Below are 23,690 nucleotides of genomic sequence, written 5' to 3' on the forward strand. Positions count from 1 at the left end.
TAGCCTCTTCCTCCTTCCCCCTACCCCCGCCTCTTCCTTCTCCTCCATACCTGCAGAGCTTAAAACAACACCTGGCTCCTGACTCTCCAGTTGCCTGCTGAATTTTTCATGGCATATTTATTTTTGTTTGTTTCAGTAAATCTAGTAAAAAATAAGAATGATCTGGTCTGGAGAGTTTCCAGGAGTGGTATATCAGGTATTCTAATTGGAAGTGCAGAGTAGCTGGTGAGCAGCATGCATAAATACACTCACAAGTGTCTCCCTGGTGGGAGAGATGAGCGTGAGTGCTGCTGCTGCTTCTGCTTGGCCTCCTCCAGATTGGCCACAGGTAACAAAGTAAAGATCTCTGGTGTAAGAGAAAAACATATATCCTGAAAATATAAACACAACAAAGTGTTGGTCCCATGTTTCATGAGCTGAAATAAAAGATCCCAGAAACGTTCCATATGCACAACAAGGGTATTTCTCTCAAATGTTGTGCATAAATGTTTTACTTCCCCGTTAGTGAGCATATCTCCTTTGCCAAGATAATCCATCCACCTGACAGGTGAGACAGATCAAGAAACTGATTAAACAGCATGATCATTACACAGGTGCACCTTGTGCTGGGAAAAATAAAAGGCCACTCTAAAATGTGCAGTTTTGTCACATCACAATGCCACAGATGTCTCAAATTTTGACTGCGGGAATGCCAGAGAATTGAATGTTATTTTCCCTACCATAAGCCACCAACGCCGTTTTAGAGAATGTGGCAGTACATCCAACCGGCTTCACAACTGCAGACTACGCCAGTCCAGGACCTCCACATTCGGCTTTTTCACCTGCAGGATCGTCTGAGACCAGCCACCCAGACAGCCGATAAAACTGAGGAGTATTTATGTTTGTAATAAAGCCCTTTTCTGGGGAAAAACTCAGTCTGATTGGCTGGGCCAGGCTCCCCATGCCTGCGCCCATGCCCAGTCATGTGAAACCCATAAATTAGGGCCTATGAATATATTTAAATTGACTGATTTCCTTCTATGAACTGTATTCAGTAAAATCTTTGAAATTGTGCATGTTGCGTTTATATTCTTGTTCAGTGTATTTCATCATACTACTGTAGGTGTCATGCTACACTGGTGAAATGGAGACACACTGACACATAGATGTATCCCTGTCTGTGTTGTAGAGTGGTTGCAGTGAGACAATTTTCAGCAACGTTTCTTTTTTCTTCTCCAACGTGGTCCGATATGTTTGAATCCCCTGCTCCCCACTGAAACAGAATTTTGCTCCATGGAGTATGTACCTATTGAAAGCATGAGTAGTAATTACAGTAGTGTCCACTACCATGATGTCATTAAAGAAGATGTCAGTTGGTGAAGTCATTCACTCTTTCACAGGGGAGTCTAGCTCTTCAGCTCCCCAGCTTATCCGTAGCCTGTAGCCTAGCCCAGACGATGACAGCTTGACTGATCTGGAGTAAAAACAGTGTGCCGACTGCCTCCTTGGATCCATGCGGGAGAGAGAGAGAGACGTTGAAAGGACCAAGGGAGGGATGAAGTTTGTCCAAACAGTCTGAAAGGAGCTTGTTTTCTTTGTGCATGAGTGAACAGGAAAAGGTAATTAACTGGCCAAGTGAGGAAAGGTTGGAGTGATGGATGGATGTGGTGTAAACAGACAGATGGACACACAAGGGGCACACACACACACACACACACACACACACACACACACACACACACACACACACACACACACACACACACACACACACAAAAATGGGGAACAATAAGGTTCAGTCACTCACTCTCCTTTTCACCTATTCCTCCCACCTTGATAGCAGTGATTCTTATAAGGCACTGCACATTCTTGTAATCGCTGACATGACAAAGTTATAGTATGAAAGGTAGCTAGAATCCTATTGCGTTCTCTCTTGGGTAACATGCCGTTATGTGAGGTAATTTGATTGCAGGAAGCTTGCTTGACAGAGCTCCATTAAATCATGCATTCTACTTGATCCATAGTGTCTATCTATGGCTGATTGTTTGATAGACAGTGGCATCTGCTTGTTGTATAAATAATAGAAAAGGAGTGGCACTGTAACCATACAGTAATAGGCCACTGCTATCATATGTAATGTGATACATAACACATTATACACCTCCTGTAGTATTATCTATAGCTAAATACTGTACGTAACAATCATTTGAATACTGCACACACATATCCACTGCACAACAGGCAGGAAGTAGCTTGACATATTTGTATTTATTTGATCAACTCTCACTTATGCCCAGTGATTCCATTTGTCTTGATGTTTAGGCTCTAATGCATTAAAGATGCACTATGCAGAAATCGCTCCGCCATTTCCTGGTTGCTTAAATTCTAATAGTTCGCCTAATTTCAGTTTATGAGACAAAACAAGCAAGTATAGGGTAGAGAATCGTTGTACCATCTAAACCGCTGTTTAAATATATTTTCCATAACCAAAAATATTGTATTTTCAGATGTTTGAAGCTGGTGTATAAAACCGAAATTAAAAGAAGCAAAAAAACGAACGGGAAGCATTTAAATAGCACACATAGAACGTATCTACCGCTTCTTAGACTTGCTTTCAATGAGAATAACGATTTATAACACACATTTCGATGTGAATTTGGTCGTTGACAAAAAGTTATATATTGCAGCTTTAAATGATGAGATGTTTAAAAAATGTCAAAACAGCCATAAATTGTTGATCTAGGACTGTGCTGCTAAAATATGCTTCTTTGAGATACGAATCGATTCCAGGTAGACTTGATCCTATAGGCCTTACCATTGAGTGGGCTCGCGTGTATCAGGTTCCCGAAACACTCCAGTCAATCATGTTGTACATTAACCCAGGCTACTCCTCCTACTCAGAAGCGCATTGTGAAAGTTCAGCGCAAGCGTTTGCAGCAGTCTTCTCGTGTTCACAACATCAAAGCAGATAAAGGATTAATCAACTCCCCGCTCTGTCATCTGAAAAGTACAGGTAAATGTATTTTCTGATAGCGCTCATGTTAAATAATAATGCAATTTGTTGTTGCTTTTTTGTTGGAAAGTGGTTTAAGGTATACTGCATACATTAGTTATACTTGAAAAAATATAGTAAAATCATTGGCAACCCCAATATTTCCGCGAGTAGAGTTATCGCCTAATAACGTATTTACACATGAAAGCATTTGTTCAATATTGATCAATAGGGATTAATTTTGATGCGGCATAAAGAGGATTTCGCAAGGGCTATACTTGGGGAATATGCCGTAATGTACTATTTGAATGTTTTATTTTCTATTACAATGGGGTCCAGATATACAACATCATGCTGAAAATAAGGTGGATATTCTATCTCTGGAATTATGTTCTTATTTTATCATGCAGACAAATAACTACAACCCAGTGCTGTTGCTACAGATGTAGAATCTTAATTTGATCAACCTGTTGCAGGAGAACGTTCCTGCAATTCAGGAAATGTTTAACTTATAGTGTATTTGAGGTTTAAAAAGGCTTATGAAGTGTGTAATGTCCTGCATTGAAGGCAGGCAGGAAGGCAGGCAGGCAGGCAGCATCTGTTTGATGTTTGTTTGATGACACATCCCAGTTTGTGTGCCACAGGAGACGTTCCCACAAAGGTAAACAGCATGCTAGTGTGAGATCCTGACTCATTGTCTTCTCTAGTGACACAGGACTCAACAGGAGTGGTTAAACTTAGTGGTCTGTGGCCCACTGCTACTACTGGTGGTTCAGCATTAAATGCTCCTGATGTCAAATGGGATGTATGGGTCTGCTGAGGCTGTCCAGCCCAGTGCTGCTCCCGGGGATGGCTGAGGGGGGAGAGAGTTGAGGGTATTGGTATGGAGGGGTGAGGTTGGGAGGGATTTACCACTAGATGTGGTTCTTTTATCCTGGGAATGTAATCTGTTTTAATGGCCTATGGTAATCCAGAGGCAGGCCTGCAGCTGTGCTTGTTTCTCTGGCCTGGCTGTCAGGGAGAGCCCAGGCTACCTGTGGGAAAGTAGCCCTGTTGGCAGCTCTCGTCCACACTGTGGGACCTGTCCGTAGGCCCCTGTGGTTTATTAGGGCCTAGTCCCATTAAAACACACTGGGACAGCACTACTGATGAGGCCAAAGGTGTCAGAGGCCAAGTAAACAGAGACGGCTCAGACTGTCTTAAGGTGTCCTCATGGAGAAATTAGAGAAGGGAGAGTGGAGGATTTCCAGTTTTTAAAAGGTGCCAGATGCGGCAGCTGTGTTGTTGTGTGGTCCTGTCGGTTTCATACACTGTTATAGGAAGTATGAAAAACTCTGAAGTATTGTATTGCTTGTGTTACTGTTAACAGCAATAATGCTGTTGGGTATGGGCTCTAGTGTGGAGAGACGCAGCACAGTTTTGACCTACTGAGTCATCGGGGGGAAAGTTTCCCTGTAAAATAGTACAAAAGCAAACTGGAAGAAGAAATGGGAGATTTAATCTTATGAAATCTTGTGGGTGTGCTGTGGCTGTACTGCCTCTTGTTTCTTTTAAGTGAATGGCCACAGAAACACAGTGAGCTGCTCTGTGGTGAAGGTCACTGCTCCCCATCTAACAGGCACTCCTCATCTCGATGGAATAGAAAGTACTGTTTCCCAGAGTGTCTTACTTTTAATGGAGCGTGCTTAAAAGTCTTTAGTCTGGCGAGGGCACTGAAAGTCTTTAGTTGGTGAGGATCTTCATGCATCTTCCTGATTTAAGTAAGTCACGGGTCGGCTTTCTGTATCCAGTTGGCCGATCCGTGGCTGAATTTCATCAAACGGTAAACGTAGGCTTCCCACCCTGCTTGCTCCGTCTGTGGTTTTCATGTGGGTGCAGGAAGGAAGACAGTGAGGTGGGGTAAATTGAGACGATTTCCCAATTCATACCCTGTGTGACTTTGCCTGGCTCCATTTGCATTGAGGTACCCAAAGGACCCAGGCAGAGGGGAATCATGCACATCTTTTCCTCTCTCTCTCTCTCCATATCGACACAGTTACAGCTAAGCTTCTTTCCATCAGCCCCTGGGCAAAGGCTTTCTGATGACACTCACCACCCAGAAAGTTTTTCTCCGACCTCTCCTGCTGCCCGTCTGCTGTTTCTCCTCATCGTTTGTGTGAACAACTGACAGAAAGACAAACTTGTGTGTCTGTAGTCTATGTAGACCTACAGTCCATTCCACAGGCACTTCTTTTCCATTGCATGCCGGCCTTCTTTCCATAATAAGGCCACAGCATCTGACTTTAGTCGTCCCCAGAGTTTAATAAAGATCCTTGTTGACAGGCAATAACCCAACACAACGACCCACAAGCCCACAGGCAAGGGGCACAACCCCAACCTGCCTCCCCCTTCTTATTCTCTCTCTCTCTCCATGTCCCTAACTCGCATTCCCTCTCTCTCTAGAGTGCTTGTGCTCTGAAGCCTAGTGGTCTTCCACTTGTACCTAACAATGGTTGAAGAAGCCTAGGCCGTCATGTCTCTCAATGGCCTGGCGTGTCTGGAATACTTGTATTGGGTTGATGCAGCTCATTACAAATGTTACTCAAACTGGGCTTTTCTTTACACTCACAACAAACAACCCTGCAAACAATAATAAGTCATTAGGACGTCCCGGTTGATCTCGGGGACGTCCCCCGAGGACTTTTTAGGATGTTCTTGGGACGTTGTGTCACGATCCCCTAGAGGTTTTGTCCCTGGGACGTCACCTGATGGTTCTGTCCCGGGGATATCACCTGATGGTCACAAAGAAAAGTTTTACCCAGGCAACACGCACCCTCCTTTCATTGCACATCACCCCTTGTTACAGTTGCCAAGCCTATCAAGGCCCTGATTGGTAAACCACTGATCCAGTCACAGCTCTTTGTCAAATGCTAGGGACACCTACACACAAACGGTGCTTTAACATAGTGTTTTAAACTAATATATTTGACATGCATGATTACATTGTGTATGTTTATTCATACAGTAATTATTATTCAACATGTCCGCACCTGGGATTTGAACTCACCACCACTTGGTTCACGGCATTCCGATCTTCCTGCAACACCACCATTTTCTGTATCAATGACTGATTTCACCTGTAGGCCTATTCCTACACTTTGCACTTCAAAGTAAATCTCAACTCTGTTAAAAAGAGTAATATGCCACACCAACATTAGACTACAACACTGAAAACCCATTGAAATCAATGAGGGAATAGTCAGATTGACTGATGATTAAAGTGCAGATTAGAGGTCGACGGATTATGATTTTTCGACGGCGATACCAATTAACAATTTTTATTTTTTATTTTTATATATATATATATATATTTGTAATAATGACAATTACAATAATACTGAATGAACAATGAACACTTTTTTAATTCAACTTAATATAATACATAGATAAAATCTATTTATAGTCTCAAATAAATAATGAAACATGTTCAATTTGGTTTAAATAATGGAAAAATACAGTGTTGGAGAAGAAAGTGCAATATGTTCCATGTAAAAAAGCTAACGTTTAAGTTCCTTGCTCAGAACATGAGAACATATGAAAGCTGGTGGTTCAATATTCCCAGTTCTTCAATGTTACGAAGTTACGAAATGTTAAGAAGTTTTAGGTTATAGTTATAATAGGAATTATGACGCATCGACTGTTTCTCTCTATACCATTTGTATTTCATATACCTTTGACTATTGGATGTTCTTATAGACACTTACTATTGCCAGCCTAATTTCGGGAGTTTATAGGCTTGAAATCATAAACTGTGTTTCAAGCATTGCTAAAAGTGTTGTTTGAATGAATGCTTACGAGCCTGCTGCTGCCTACCACCGCTCAGTCAGACTGCTCTATCAAATATCAAATCATAGACTTAATTATAATATAATAAACACAGAAATACGAGCCTTAGGTCATTAATATGGTCAAATCCAGAAACGATCATATCGAAAACAAAACGTTTATTCTTTCAGTGAAATACGGAACCGCTCTGTATTTTATCGAACGGGTGGCAACACTAAGTCTAAATATTGCTGTTAAATTGCACAACCTTCAATGTTATGTCATAATTATGTAAAATTCTGGCAAATTAGTTCACAGTTCGCAATGAGCCAGGCGGCCCAAACTGTTGCATATACCCTGCCTCTGCTAACACTGAATGCAAGAGAAGTGACACAATTTCCCTAGTTAATATTGCCTGCTAACTTGAATTTCTTTTAACGAAATATGCAGGTTTAAAAAAAATATACTTCTGTGTATTGATTTTAAGAAAGGCATTGGTGTTTATGGTTAGGTACATTTGTGCCAAGATTGTGCTTTTTTCTGCAATGCGCTTTTGTTAAATCCTCACCCGTTTGGCGAAGTTGAAGTAGGCTGTGATTCAATGATAAATGATCAGGCTCTGCATTGATTATATGCAACGCAGGACAAGCTAGTTAACCTAGTAATATCATCAATAATGTGTAGTTAACTAGTGATTATGTGAAGATTTTTGGCATCCAAAAAGGCCAGTTACCGATTTGTTATGAAAACTTGAAATTGGCCCTAATTAATCGGCCGACCTCTAGTGCAGATGGCACTTTTTTGCCAAGTGCTGAGATGTATTAAAGGTAATGAATGTGTCGGGGACTTCTGAAAGTCAGCAGAAAGATCAGCATATCCCAAATCCAGAGGTTTTGAGTTCAAATCCCAGGTGGGGTCATATTGAAAAGTCGTTACTAGTGATCATGTTAAATGTAATCATAATGTTATTTTATCTGAATAGCGTACCACTTACCTTACAACCCACATACCATTTCATTACTTTACTTATAATGGTTTGGGACACCTGGGACCATCACGTGACAAAAACCACCAGGGGACCATGACACAACGTTCCAAGAACGTTCAGGGGACCATGACACAACGTCCCAAGAATGTCCTTAAAACGTTCTCAGGGACATCCCCTGGACAAAACAGGAACTAGACAAAACCTCCAGGAACCATGACACAACATCCCAAGAACGTCCTAAAAACATCCCCTGAACAAACCGGGAACTATTAAAAAGGTCCCCCAGAGAACGTTCCCTTGGGACCATCACACGTCGTCCTAAAGACTAGTAAAATGAAAGTCTCAGAACGTCGGTGGGATAACGTCACGCTTGAAACCCTTAAGGGACCTAACGGGAACGTCGCCGAATGTCCTCAGGACGTTCCCTGCTTGCTGCAAATATGGCGTCAGCCTCAATGCATGTATAGTATGTCACATGTCTCATGTATTCCACATTAGGCATGACACAACCTCTTCAGGCCATCGGTTTGTGTTTAAAATATCTCAGAACTTGCCTGTAAAATCCGATTTTGTTATCTGTACATTGGAAACAAATATTGGAAACAGCTTCCCTACCAAAATACATGATTTTTTGAGGTGTGTGTTTGTGAGAATTGTGACAGGCTGCACTTCAGCCTGAAATCGTATGAGAAGTCCTTAAAACAAGATAGGCAGAGAGCCAAGGTCTGACTTAAAGTCATGCCCTATCCCATTATTTTAGATTAAAGGCTCGCTGATGTCATACTTGATGTGGAGACAATCACATATTATCTGCCCTTCAGACTCTCCACCTCAAAGCTGGGCTAGCATCATCCTCTCCACTATCATAACCATCATCATCATTATCATCAACATGATCCACTTCCTACCCCTGACCTCCGGCTCACTCTTCCCCAGAGCACAAAGCTCAGAGACCACTTTACAAGGGAAGCCCACTCTCTAACCTACAGAACCCTACAGAATAGCAGATGGGCGGAGCTTTGTGGCTGTTTTTATTGGCGCTCCTAAATCAACAACTAACAAATGCATGGAGGAAGGTATGGGAAGAGAGGGAGAGAGGAATTGATTTCTTCCAAATAGTCATGGCCTGAGGTGAGGTGAGGTATGGTTGGCTTGGTGGGAGGCTGAAGGGTGAGGAATGGGTGGAGGGGAGCCCAGGAGACCAGGGTAGGTTACTCTGATTATGACTGCTTTAATGTCCCCTCTCACAACCAAATACGTTTTCCAGACTGGAGCATATCTGTGGTGATATGTTCTCCCCCCTCCTCTCTCGCTCTCGCTGTCTCTCTCCGATTTCTCCTCTTATTAGTCTCAGACCTGGTGAATTCAGAACCTGCCCTTTTGTTAAACAGGTTGAAATAGAATGCCTTCAGGTTAGGTCCCTCACATGTATCAGTGTCTCCCAGCCTCAGATCGTTCTCCAAAGCTTTATGGTGTTGACATTTTCAGCTTCTTTACATAAATGCATGTTCATTGGAATGTTGTCATGAGTGCTCTTAAGAAGATAATTGTAGCAAACGTATCCTCCATTAGTCAACATAACCCCACCCAACACTATGATAAGACCTAGGACATCATCTACAGTAAATGCTCAGACTTATTCTATTCCAGTCTAACATAAATTCTAACTATGCATTACCAATAGTGTCAGTATCGTGTGATGAATAATTTATCAAAGTATATCACTAAGTAAACCATATTAAACCCATATTGCTCCTACGAATTCTCCCTTGAAAAACCATTCACTTTTACATATTTACATTTGAGTAATTTAGCAGACGCTCTTATCCAGGGCAACTTACAAGGGGACCAGCACAGCCGTGTCCTGCCAAGGACCAAGCCCAGCAGCATCCTCTCTCTCCAGGGGCAGGCCTGTGGGCACTGTATGTCCCTCTCTGGATCTTCGTGCCTGGCGATCAATCTCTCCTATCATGAGGACTGGATCCGTGCTGTGGATAGAGCATTGATATATAGGGGCTGCTTACCATGCTTAGACTCAGGGACCAAATGAAGATGATGATTCCATGTCCTCTGCCGTGGCTTGGCTGTTAGTAAGCAAGAGCAATAGAGGGAGTGGAGTGCAATATACTCATAATAATGATAACCATTTATACTGTAGGTATAAGCATAGGGCTCTAACATAGAGGTCACCTAAAAGTCTCTGTATTGAGCTGCATTCAGAGGGAAGAGATTTAAAGTCCCTGGGTTGTGACTCTGTGGAGACTGCTGTATTAAGTGGTACTGCGTTAAGGCAGTGTCGTTGTTTGGCCAGGCCGTCTCACTCCTCCTGATCACCACAGAGGCTCTAAGGAACAGAGGCCTCATAAACATTATGTATCTGTGGGCTCCTGTCTTAGAGCTCTGCTCCAGTGGCCGGGAGGTTACTGCCCCTTTATGCCTCTTATGAGACTGTGTGTGTGTGTGTGTGTGTGTGTGTGTGTGTGTGTGTGTGTGTGTGTGTGTGTGTGTGTGTGTGTGTGTGTGTGTGTGTGTGTGTGTGTGTGTGTGTGTGTGTGTGTGTGTGTGTGTGTGTGTGTGTGTGTGTGTGTGTGTGTGTGTGAGTAAAAGTGGTCTTAGAACATCACTTGCATGATAAGAAAAGCGGAGACAACTTGACTTGTAATCGCTAGTGAAAGGTTGGGAGTTGTCATCAGGAGGAGATGGGTATTTTCACGCTGGGCGTTTTATCATATGTTTTCATGCTGGGACTGTTCTCATATGTACATTTTCCACACCGAGCTCCTAGGATTGGTCCAGCTGTTTTATTTTGTAGTTCCCTCTCTAACCCCCAACAACTCCCTTCCTCTCCAGCTGAGGACACCTCAGGGAGTCTTTTAACAGACAGAGGGAAAGGACACACCTCTACTGTTCTCCTTCTATAAGGCCTTGCCGCGCAAAAGCCTTCATGAGGTTCATTTGTTCTGTAGCCTTAAACAGCCTTGCAGAAAGTTGGAGAAGGGTCTGACTGAGTTGGCGTTCCAGAGGAATGTGTCTTTCACTAATGCCTCAAACTTCCTTTTATCTCTTTTCATTTGCCCCTGTTGTTTGACTTGGGTCCAAGGCCCAGGCCCAGGCAGCTATGAGCACATCTACCAGCAACATGATCTGCTGTCTCTGGTTTCAAGCAGAGCAGCTCAGTCTAAACAAACTGAATTCCTGAGGGGGAGGATGTGGATGTGGTTAGGGCAGACAGGGAGGGAGGTAGAGCTAAGATCAGAGGGCAGCCTCTGGGAGGGACCACACCGATAGCCACTGTCTGGCACGCCTGGAAAATATAAACAACACCCAGGAAACGCCCCAATCACGCTGATATGGAGATATGACGTAGTATACCATGTTTTTTTTCTGAATGGGACCATGTTAAGTTGAACCCCCCTCCTCTCTCTCTGTGTGTTTCCTCTGCAGGACCCTGGCTACGCAGCCTTTGTCTTCGACCAGCTCCAAGTGCCTGGGAGCCATGATGGATGCTGCCAGGTGTGTTCTACTCCCCTCCACCAGCTGAGGCAGGAGGCCCTGCAGACAGTAGGCGCCCCGGCCCTGATCTTGAGCCACAACATGCCCGCTTTGCCGTCCACCACCCTCACTGGGCAGCCCCATAGACTGACACTCTCTTCCTCCAGTGCCCATGTGAGGCAGCCCTCCAAAGCCCACCCCCATGCCCACAATGTCCTGCCCCTAGGGGAGAGGGGGCCCTGGGAGCTGGGCTGTCCGCAGGGCTCCTCTGTCTCTGCTGGGCCCAAGACCAGTGTCCAGGTGACGGTTGGGGGAGGGCAGCTGACCGGGACCCTGGGATCGGTCACCATCCAGGCCCAGCAGTACCTGGAAGGCATGTGGAGCATCTCCAGAGTCAACAACTTCCTCCCTCAGTCCAGCCCGGTACATGCTCTGCCCTTCAATGCTCATCATTATTACTATTTATACAGATGCACTGTTTACCCTGTCTGCGGGTAGCATGCATCAAAGCACATCTAGTAAATGTTTTGTATAGGCAGCTTGTTACTCTTATCAATGTTGTCTTCAACGTTTTTCAATAACCTTGGTCAGAACAACGTCTGACAATGGACAATCTTAAACCTTTAGAGAAATGAGAAGAACCTCACGCAGACCTTGGACCTGTCATTCCTCAGGAGTTATGGCTCCTGGGTGGTACTGTCTACCTGGGGAGACCAAGACACAATGACCACCTTACAATCTTCCCGTAACGCTCCTCTCAGGCATACTATATGGCTCCATACAGACACATTCCCCATGTAATATACTTTACTCCAGGCTTATCATTATGGGATGTTGTCCTTTTATATTGAAGAGTTTTCTTCCTGCAGTGAGAGGGACATTTGGTCCAAGCCTCTAACCTGTGTCTTACACACTGCTGTGACATTCTACACTAGGGAGTCTGAGTGCACTGAGCAAACTCACCACCAGCGAATCTTTTCTACTTTTACGTTGTCAATCAGAACCTGTTAATGGCTCTTCAGTTTTATTTTAGTTTTTGCTGCCTCTACTTAATATGGCATTGAAAATCGCTGACTCGAAAATTTGACTCAATTACGGCGTCTGCCAGTGTTATTTCTTATTCTCGAACAGGTTTTTCTCCTCTTTGACTGTCAACAAGTGCCTTTAGTGCCAGTTTATGTGAGGCCGCCAGAAGCTTTTAACAGCATCTGTGCAATCTAGGGCAAATCAAAAGGCCCTGCATATAGGGAGAGAGACCGACTTGTGCTCTCCTCCTACATGTCTAAAAGCAATTAGAGCCGATGGGAGCTGGGATGAAGCGTTGCACAATGCCACATGGCTGAGCCTGGGCCTCAGAGACACAAGTGGACCTTCAGGATACTGACTTACAAACACAGCAGAAATGTTCCTGGCATTCTTTTTTAAAGCCCATTTCTTTCATTAAAACAAGATCCCTCAGAATGACAGAAAACCCACATGGGCCATGGAGGATTTGGAGCTGCGCTGTGCCCGAAAGGCTTGCGCTTTAATTCACAATTACCCACTTGATTTCTTTGGGGGGACAGTGTAAAACTCTGCAGAGCGGTGGGCAGACGAAGGAAGGGAGAGGGCCCCTGTTGACAGCAATCCTACAGAGTGTCTTATTCTTTGGCCTCAGGCTCTAGTCTATCAGCACACAACCCATTATAGGGCACCTTGAAACTTTCACAATATATAGAGGAAAAAGGCTCTGTCTTGGAATTACATTTGGGGTCCACTTTACACTACAATAGAATCTAAACAATCCATCACAGTTAACAGCTGGGATAATGGGCTCAATGAGAGAATGGGTCATTGTATTAAATGGAGAAGACAGCACATCCTACCTCTGTGAGGTTGGCTAGAGAACTCCAGTCTCCCAAAACCTGACAAAGTAAAATCACAGCATCTGTTGTTGAATTCCCCACTCCATTGTTCATTTAAACCTCTAACTTCTAACCCCTGATGTTGGATGTGGTTAGGTGAACAGTTCAGTCATTCTAAGTAACATTAGAGTGTGAGTAGTGAATGCTGAACTGATCAGTGCACACTACAAAACGACTAATTGATTGACCCAAGTCTGTGATTTGCCCTCTGCTCTGCAAAATCCACAATCACATGCGCAATAATCTGCTAATATCGCTGCTCTTGACCCTGGGGGTTTAGTGTGTGCTGTTGGCCCGGTGTGACCTCTCCACTCTTCTGCTACCCACTGGAAACCCAGTGGAACATCTGGGCTGCCGCCTGCGACGGTACAGCTGGGCCTGCATGGCAACCTGCCACACAGAGGGAGAGGGAGACTGTTCAGTCAATTTGAGGAAAATTCAACATTTTTGTTGTCCACTATTCACATGAAATTGTTGTCCATTTTTCTGTCTATCTATACACCCCTATACACTCCTCCACCAATAACAGCGGCTGAGGAAGCCATTGAATCAGGATGGGCCCAGATTAGCAGGGTCTATTTCACCTCAGAAGTAATGGCCTGTCGAACAGTGGAATCAGAGGTTACTGGGGATCGCTGCTAGGCTCCGGCTCTGAGAGGATGAGGCTCTTTAGACTGCTGATGGGGAGGGAGTCACTGAGCCCGGTTGGCTTGAGACTGCCTGTATTGGAAGCTTACTGTCTCTCCTTCTCCACATCATCCTCCTCTCCCTGGGAAGCAGTCGCTATCGGTCGGGCCATGGGGTTGGGGGTTTTTAGGGTGGTAGGTCCCCTCATTACTGACACTCAGTGTCAATGGTCCTGGACACATGACACCCCTGAGAGTGCCTAATTACCTGACCAGGGCATACAGCGGCATGCTTATCCCTTAACCAGGGACTCAACCAGGGACATCAGTGGTCATAATGGCCTACTGCATTGGAGAGCAGGTTGCCTGAGCCTCTCTCCTGGGGTAATGCTCTCTGACATGTATGTGTTAGGGTGAGCTGTTTATTCTGGTTACACCCCCAACGAGAGCCCCTCCGCTCCTCGAACCTGCTGCCACTTGATTCTAAAACCTGACACCACCATTGGCTTAATCTATGACAGGGTTGTGGATGAGCTGTCCAGATAGGCTTACTGCCTAAGTGTGTGAAGTAGTTTAGTCTTTCCGGATGATGTGACACAGGTACATCTCTCTTGTATGTGTTGAGTTCCTGTCCTGTCACAGACGCCTGCATGCTGTCGTTAGTCTTTCCGCTCCGTCAAGAATCTGCGCTCGGGGCGCAAACTGAAATGAGCCGTCTCTCCATCACGCACTTCAGAAATCATAACCCTGACATGTACACGTACAAGAGGCCCTTGCTGTACCATCATGATGGAATTTCTTTTTTCTGGTACTTTTTACCCCCTTTTTTTCTCCTCAATTTTGTGATATCCAATTGGTAGTTACAGTCTTGTCCCATTGCTGCAACTCCCGTACGGACTCGGGAGAAGCGAAGGTCGAGAGCCATGCGTCCACTGAAACACGACCCTGCCAATCCGCAGTGCTTCTTGACACAATGTTCGCTTAACCCGGAAGCCAGCCGCACCAATGTGTCAGAGGAAACACTGTCCAGCTGGCGACCGAAGTCAGCGTGCCTGTGCCCGGCCCGCCACCAGGAGTTGCTAGAACGAGATGGGACAAGGACATCCCGGGCGGTCAAACCCTCCCCTAACCCAGACGACCCTGGGCCAATTGTGCGTCGCCTCATGGGTCTCCCGGTCGCAGCCGGGTGCGACACAGCCTGGGATCAAACCCGGACCATGATGGATTTTCAACACAACGGAAATGCCTTCCTAGATAAGCATGTTCAATTTTTTTTTTATTTTTTTTATTTCACCTTTATTTAACCAGGTAGGCTAGTTGAGAACAAGTTCTCATTTGCAACTGCGACCTGGCCAAGATAAAGCATAGCAGTGTGAACAGACAACACAGAGTTACACATGGAGTAAACAATAAACAAGTCAATAACATGGTAGAAAAAAGAGAATCTATATACAATGTGTGCAAAAGGCATGAGGTAGGCAATAAATCGAATAATTACAATTTAGCAGATTAACACTGGAGTGATAAATCATCAGATGAACATGTGCAAGAAGAGATACTGGTGTGCAAAAGAGCAGAAAAGTAAATAAATAAAAGCAGTATGGGGGGTGAGGTAGGTAAATTGGGTGGGTAGTTTACAGATGGACTATGTACAGCTGCAGTGATCGGTTAGCTGCTCGGATAGCAGATTTCTAAAGTTGTTGAGGGAGATAAAAGTCTCCAACTTCAGAGATTTTTGCAATTCGTTCCAGTCGCAGGCAGCAGAGAACTGGAAGGAAAGGCGTCCAAATGAGGTTTTAGCTTTAGGGATGATCAGTGAGATACACCTGCTGGAGCGCGTGCTGCGGGTGGGTGTAGCCATCGTGACCAGTGAACTGAGATAAGGCGGCACTTTACCTAGCATAGCCTTGTAGATGACCTGGAGCCAGTGGGTCTGACGACGAACATGTAGCGAGGGCCAGCCGACTAGGGCATACAGGTTGCAGTGGTGGGTCGTATAAGGTGCTTTAGTAACAAAACGAATGGCACTGTGATAAACTGCGTCCAGTTTGCTGAGTAGAGTGTTGGAAGCTATTTTGTAGATGACATCGCCGAAGTCGAGGATCGGTAGGATAGTCAGTTTTACTAGGGTAAGTTTGGCGGCGTGAGTGAAGGAGGCTTTGTTGCGGAATAGAAAGCCGATTCTTGATTTGATTTTGGATTGGAGATGTTTGATATGAGTCTGGAAGGAGAGTTTGCAGTCTAGCCAGACACCTAGGTACTTATAGATGTCCACATATTCTAGGTCGGAACCGTCCAGGGTGGTGATGCTAGTCGGGCGTGCGGGTGCAGGCAGCGAACGGTTGAAAAGCATGCATTTGGTTTTACTAGCGTTTAAGAGCAGTTGGAGGCCACGGAAGGAGTGTTGTATGGCATTGAAGCTCGTTTGGAGGTTAGATAGCACAGTGTCCAAGGAAGGGCCGGAAGTATATAGAATGGTGTCGTCTGCGTAGAGGTGGATTAGGGAATCGCCCGCAGCAAGAGCAACATCATTGATGTATACAGAGAAAAGAGTCGGCCCGAGAATTGAACCCTGTGGTACCCCCATAGAGACTGCCAGAGGACCGGACAACATGCCCTCCGATTTGACACACTGAACTCTGTCTGCAAAGTAGTGAACCAGGCAAGGCAGTCATTAGAAAAACCGAGGCTACCGAGTCTGCCGATAAGAATATGGTGATTGACAGAGTCGAAAGCCTTGGCCAGGTCGATGAAGACGGCTGCACAGTAATGTCTTTTATCGATGGCGGTTATGATGTCGTTTAGTACCTTGAGCGTGGCTGAGGTGCACCCGTGACCGGCTCGGAAACCGGATTGCACAGCGGAGAAGGTACGGTGGGATTCGAGATGGTCAGTGATCTGTTTGTTGACTTGGCTTTCGAAGACCTTAGATAGGCAGGGCAGGATGGATATAGGTCTGTAACAGTTTGGGTCCAGGGTGTCTCCCCCTTTGAATGCTTAGTCTTATATATCCATGGATATCAGGAACAACACAACACGGATGTCGGGCATCTAATAAGATTGATGTGGTTATTAATAATAACAGGCAAGCAAAAATGGCTCTCTGAGATATAGTCAATGAGTTATTCCCTTGGGATTAAAGACAACCATGTTTGGTTGTGGTGATCATGACAAGCTTATAGTGTCAGTGCTTGTGTGAGGTATAGCCCTACTGCCGGAGGTGCCTGTGTTAATATGAATGTTCGAATGTATGCCACTGCATGTTGATGTATTGCACTCGCATGACAGCTATGTATATACAGCACATTTGGAAAGTATTCAGACCCGTTGACTTTTTCCCAAAAAACTTACATTACAGCATTTTTCTAAAATGGATTAAAAAAAATGTAAATCATCAATCTACACACAATACCCCATAATGACAAAGTGAAAACAGGTTTTTAGAATTTTTACAAATGTATTAAAAATAAAAAACAGATACCTTATTTACATAAGTATTCAGACCCTTTGCTATGACACTCAAAATTGAGCTTAGGTGCATCCTGTTTCCATTGATCATGCTTGAGATGTTTCTATATCTGAGTCCACCCGTGGTAAATTCAATTGATTGAAAATAATTTGAAAAGACACACAACTGTCTATATAGGGTCCCACAGTTGACAGGGCATGTCAGAGCAAAAACCAAGCCATGACGTCAAAGGAAAGCATGAGGTCAAAGGAATTGTCCTTAGAGTTCAGAGACAGGATTGTGTCGAGGCACAGATCTAGGGAAGAGTCCCGAAAAATGTCTGCAGCATTGAAGGTCTGCAAGAACACGGTGGCCTCCATCATTCTTAAATGGAAGAAGTTTGGAACCACCAAGACTCTTCCTCTTCCTAGAGATGTCCGCCAAATTGAGCAATCGGGGGAGAAGGGCTTTGGTCCGGGAGTTTACCAAGAACCCGATGGTAACTCTGACAGAGCTCCAGAGTTTCTCTGTGGAGATGGGAGAACCTTCCAGAAGGACAACCATTTCTGCAGCACTCCACCAATCAGGCCAGAAATAAGCCAATCCTCAGTAAATGGCACATGACAGCCCGCTTGGAGTTTGCCAAAAGGCACTTAAAGGACTCAGACCATGAGAAACAAGATTCTCTGGTCTGAGATTGAACTCTTTGGCCTGAATGCCAAGTGTCACATCTGTATCACATCAGCATCATGCTGTCGGGATGTTTTACAAAGGCAGGTCGAGGGAAAGATGAACAGAGCAAATTACAGAGAGATCCTTGGTGAAAACCTGCTCCAGAGCACTCAGGACCTCAGACTGGGCCGAACGGTCACCTTCCAACAGGACAACGACCCTAAGCACACAGCCAAGACAATGCAGGAGTGGCTTCTCTGAAGGTTCTTGAGAGCCCAGCCAGAGGCCGGACTTGAACCCAATCAAGCATCTCTGGAGAGACCTGAAAATATCTGTGCAGCGATGCTCCCCATCCAACCTGACAGAACTTGAGAGTATCTGCAGAGAAGAATGGGAGAAACTCCCCAAATACAGGTGTGCCAAGCTTGTAGCGTCATACCCAAGAAGACTCAAGGCTTTAAACGGTGCCAAAGGTGCTTCAACAAAGTACTGAGTAAAGGGTCTGAATAATTATGTAAATGTTATGTTTCTGTTTTCTTTTATAGATTTGCAAAAAAATTCTAAAATCCTGTTTTTGTTTTGTCATTATGAGGTTTTGTGTGTAAATTGATGAAGGAAAAAAATTGTTTAATACATTTTAGAATAAGGCTGTAACGTAACAAAATGTGGAAAAAGTCAAGGGGTCTGAATACTTTTTGAATGCACTGTAAATAGTTCAGCTGTCTGCCTCTGTTGACAGATGGCCTACACTTTATAAGAAGATTGTAATGATGTTGTTTTAGTTACCAAACATGAATCGAGGGCAAACACTGAGCAAGTAAATATGCAGAGGGACTGGTTGGTGTTGATAAAATATATCCTGTCAAGCGACATACCGTGTTTGACTTCAGGTTGCTGGTTAACCAGTGTGGATGCGTCACCAGGATGAATGTGAAGGAAAACTAGAGGCTTAACTCTACCATTTGTTCAAACTGGTTCTTGTACACTTTCACTGATCAGTGTACAGTTTGATATACTAGTGATTTAGGGTGAGGATTAACCCTGTGTTGTCATGGAGACCCTGGTAGGAACAGTGCTTTTTATTATGGGCTGCCTGGGTGATCAGTGGACTTTGTCAGCACTCCCTCTGCTGGACCAAAGAGAGAGAGAGAGATCACTGTTCTACTTCCAGCTGAACCCCACTACCCCCTATCCCCCTCCTACCTGGCTCTCTCTCCCCAGACCAGCACTCCAAGAGCAGCCTGGGACCTGCCTCATCACCCATAGCCTGGCCCCAGGAGTGGTAATGACTGAGGCAGCTTCCTTCTGCTTCTGACTCATACCCCAGCTGGCAGGCAGCGCTGCAGACAGGCTCTGCTTTGTTGCCCCTCTACATCTAAACCTGTAACATACCTTCACACAGCAAGATTCATGGGTCTATCAGAGAAAAGTGTCCACTGTAGTATTTCACTGCTTATGTGTGTGTGTGTAGATGTGTAGGTTTATTTTGTTGTTGGGGGTTAAATATTTATTTTCCTGTTTAAGTCAAGCTATGTGTTAAAAAGTTGTTCACACATGGCAAATTAGCTGCTGATGTACAGTAACACTCATTCCAGGGTTTTTCTTTATTTTTTACTATGTTCTACATTGTAGAAAAGTAGTGAAGACATCAAAACTATGAAATGACACATGGAATCTTGTAATAACCCAAAAAGTGTTAAACAAATTAAAATATATTTGAGATTCTTCAAAGTAGCCACCCTTTGCCTTGGTTATAGCTTTGCACACTCTTGGCATTCTCTCAACCAGCTTCATGAGGTAGTCACCCGGAATGATTTCAATTAACAGGTGTGCCTTCATTCCTTCTTAATGTGTTTGAGCCAATCAGTTGTGTTGTGACAAGGTAGGGGTGGAATACAGAAGATAGCCCTATTTGGTAAAGTACCAAGTCTATATTATGGCAAGAACCGCTCAAATAAGCAAAGAGAAATGACAGTCCATCATTACTTTAATACATGAAGGTCAGTAAATCCAGAAAATGTCTTGAAAGTTTCTTCAAGTGCAGTCGCAAAAACCATCAAGTGCTATGATGAAACTGGCTCTCATGAGGACCGCCACAGGTAAGGAAGACCCAGAGTTACCTCTGCTGCAGAGGATTAGTTCATTACAGTTACCAGCCTCAGAAGTGCAGCCCATATAAATGCTTCACAGAATTCAAGTAACAGACATATCTCAACATCAACTGTTCAGAGGAGACTGCATGAGTAAGGTCTTCATGTTCAAATTGCTGCAAAGAAACCACAACTAAAGGACACCAATAAGAAGAAGAGACTTGCTCGGGCCAAGAAACACGAGCAATGGAGATTAGACCGGTGGAAATATGTCCTTTGGTCTGATGTGTCCAAATTTGAGATTTTTGGTTCCAACCGCCGTGTCTTTGTGAGATGCAGAGTAGGTGAACGGATGATCTCCGCATGTGTGGTTCCCACCGTGAAGCATGGAGGAGGAGGTGTGATGGTGTGAGGGTGCTTTGCTGGTGACACTGTCTGTGATTTATTCAGAATTCAAGGCACACTTAACCAGCATGGCTTTCACCTCATTCTGCAGCGATACGCCATCTCATCTGGTTTGCTCTTAGTCCCACTATCATTTGTTTTTCAACAGGACAATGACCCAACACACCTCCAGGCTGTGTTAGGGCTATTTGACCAAGAAGGAGAGTGATGGAGGGCTGCATCAGATGACCTGGCCTCCACAATCACCTGACCTCAACCCAATTGAGATGGTTTGGGATGAGTTGGACCGCAGAGAAGGAAAAGCAGCCAACAATTGCTCAGCATATGTGGGAACTCCTTCAAGACTGTTGGAAAAGCATTCCAGGTGAAGCTGGTAGAGAGAATGCCAAGAGTTTGCAAAGCTGTCATCAAGGCAAAGGGTGGCTACATTAAAGAATCTAAAATATATTTTCATGTGTTTAACAGTTCTACATTGCATATATGTTATTTAATAGTTTTGATGTCTTCACTGTTATTCTACAATTTAGAAAATAATAAAAAATAAAGTAAAACCCTTGAATGAGTAGGTGTGTCCAAACTTTTGACTGGGACTGTATGTATATGGCCAATGATTTAATGGCTAAACTGTAATTAGATATAGGCTGTCACTTAATTACCATTCACACCGTGCAGCCTCATGAGTGTTGCCAGACTCAATGAGTAAACTAAAAGTACACTATAGTAAAGTACACTACAGTCCAGTACACTACAGTCCAGTCCAGTACACTACAGTCAGGTCCAGTCCACTACAGTACAGTCCAGTACACTACAGTCCTGTACACTACAGTCCAGTCCTGTACACTACAGTCCAGTCCTGTACACTACAGTCAGGTCCAGTACACTACAGTCAGGTCCAGTACACTACAGTCCAGTACACTACAGTCCAATACACTACAGTCCAGTCCTGTACACTACAGTCCAGTCCTGTGCACTACAGTCCAGTCCTGTACACTACAGTCCAGTCCACTACAGTACACTACAGTCCAGTCCAGTCGTCTACACTACAGTCCAGTACACTACAGTCCAGTCCTGTACACTATAGTCCAGTCCTGTACACTAAAGTCAGGTCCAGTACACTACAGTCCAGTCCTGTACACTACAGTCCAGTCCTGTACACTACAGTCAGGTCCAGTACACTACAGTCCAGTACACTACAGTCCTGTCCTGTACACTACAGTCCAGTCCTGTGCACTACAGTCCAGTCCTGTACACTACAGTCAGGTCCAGTACACTACAGTCCAGTACACTACAGTCCTGTCCTGTACACTACAGTACAGTACAGTGCCCTTGCCATCTTGTGGGTAGTTAGTTGGTGCTGAGGTGAATAGTCCTGATGTCCGTTTACTGGGATGGCCAGAGCAGCTGCCTGACCGTCTGTGGCGGAGGAGAGGAGAGAGGGAGTAAATGGACTGGAAGAGAGGTGTGGAGGACCAGTAGTGGTGGTTAACCCTTGAGGCCCACTCATTGCTAATGCTCTGTCTCTCGCTCTGTCTCGCTTTGTCTCTGTCGGTGTCTCTGTCCCTCTGTAGGCACAGGGTCTGATGGAGGAGGCAGAGAGGGATGTCCCTTGCCCTACCATGGCCCCTGTCCCCAGCTCCCGCTGTAACCTGACACCCAGCCGACAGAATAGCCCCGTCCAGCTGGGACAGTGTGCCGTCGGCCCCCCTGCCCCTGGCCCCACCTCTACATCCACCTCCACTCAGAGCGCATCTGCGGCAGCCTCCTTCTTCATCAGGTAAGCAGCGTCCACAGTACACACAACCCTCCTTTCACTGAAATCAGACCTGAAGAGGGAGTCTGACAAAGGGCTGAGAGTGATGATGATTAGGGTCTGCTGTGCTGTATTGTGGTGGCTTTAGGGTGTGTGTGGCTGGCTGCCTGGTTATGGCATGCTGTTGTGGAAAGGATCTATGTGGAGACTTGTCTTTACACAATAACGTCATGGTTCATTGCTGCACTACACTCTTAGAAAAAAAGGTTCCATCTAGAACCGTAAAGGGTTCTTCAACTGTGCCCATAGGAGAACACTTTGAGTTCCATGTAGAACCCTTTCCATAGAGTTCTACCTATAACCAAAAAGTGTTCTCCTATGGGGACAGCCGAAGAACCCTTTTTGGAACCCTTTTTTCGAGGAATGTAGAGTCTAGCGTGATGTGGACCTAATCCATGAAGATGTTGTCCTTGCCATTGTTGAATTATGGCATACTTTAGGCTGTGCTGGAACGGTGTGTGGAGAATAGATTGTGAGCATACTTTTAGCTAGGCGCCAGTGCCCGTGAATGGATAATGGTATTATATAACATTATACATGTAGAGACAGTGTCTCACAAAAGGGCTTAGGTTCAAGCACATAGTTTGTACTATTGTGCTTATCTTTAACAGTATGTACACCTGTGTTTTTTGTTGTTTGGCTCTATTAAAAGTTTCTAGTGCAGTTTGTTGTAGTAACATATTAATGTAGCTTGTATTCAGTGTTGTTCTTGTGTACATTCACAATGAGTTGCTCCGTTTAGCTATGGCAACGCTAATGCTCTGGAGGATATGTGTGCCTCCACTGGGGGTACAGACAGTTCTCCATAGGCTGCTGTAATGCGGTAGGATGTCATTGCTAGAGTCTCAGGCAGATTGGTCGGTGTGTACATTCCCTGTACAGCCTCGACTCCCCAAGGAGCTGTGTGACATAATTAATTTTATCCTGAGGGAAACTAAGGGAAGCTGGGTAAGGATGATCTATTGGGTTGTTAGAGCATTGCACCCTGGGAGGCAGAACCCTGGGAGGCAGAGAAGACAGGAGAGGGGGACATTGTGAAGTGTGACGGTGACATCCAGAGGGAACAGGGAAGGAGCTTGGCTTTCTCCAAACTCTCCAAATGAGCTCCCCTCGCCAACCTTAGTGGGGTCAAAGTACAAGACTGGGACCATGGGGCCTCTGCCTTGGCAAGGAGGATATTCCAAATGCTCTTCTAAATGTGTCACTTCCTGTACGTGTCACTTCCTGTGAGATACTTGGCGAGTCAAGCGTGAACAACAGTGAGTTGTGACCTAGACGTGGACAGGGTTCATTTCAGAGGCTGATTTATTATTTCTACTGTTTTCTTTGGACAAGTGCTCAAAAAGAGAGGGCTGGACAGCCGTGCTGTGTGTGTCCCTCAGTAAGGGAGGGGGACTTGTTTTTTCCCTTCATTTGCGTCCTGGTGGGACAGGAGGGGAGGTGGTGGAAGCAGTGAAGGGTTCCACCTTTCATTTCATCC

At 44.9% G+C, this 23,690-nt stretch overlaps 1 protein-coding gene across 1 annotated transcript in view; it reads left to right on the forward strand.

The window, feature by feature from the left end:
* The window catches only part of LOC129812932 (kinesin-like protein KIF26A), a 118,102-nt gene that overhangs the window by 28,818 nt on the left and 65,594 nt on the right, over positions 1-23,690 (forward strand). Inside the window, exons 2-3 of the mRNA XM_055864922.1 lie at positions 11,208-11,678; positions 21,969-22,174. Of these exons, the coding sequence (XP_055720897.1) occupies positions 11,208-11,678; positions 21,969-22,174 (677 nt within the window). The remainder of the gene's footprint in view (positions 1-11,207; positions 11,679-21,968; positions 22,175-23,690) is intronic.

This window comes from Salvelinus fontinalis, chromosome 16 (assembly GCF_029448725.1).
Source record: "Salvelinus fontinalis isolate EN_2023a chromosome 16, ASM2944872v1, whole genome shotgun sequence".
NCBI lineage: Eukaryota > Metazoa > Chordata > Actinopteri > Salmoniformes > Salmonidae > Salvelinus > Salvelinus fontinalis.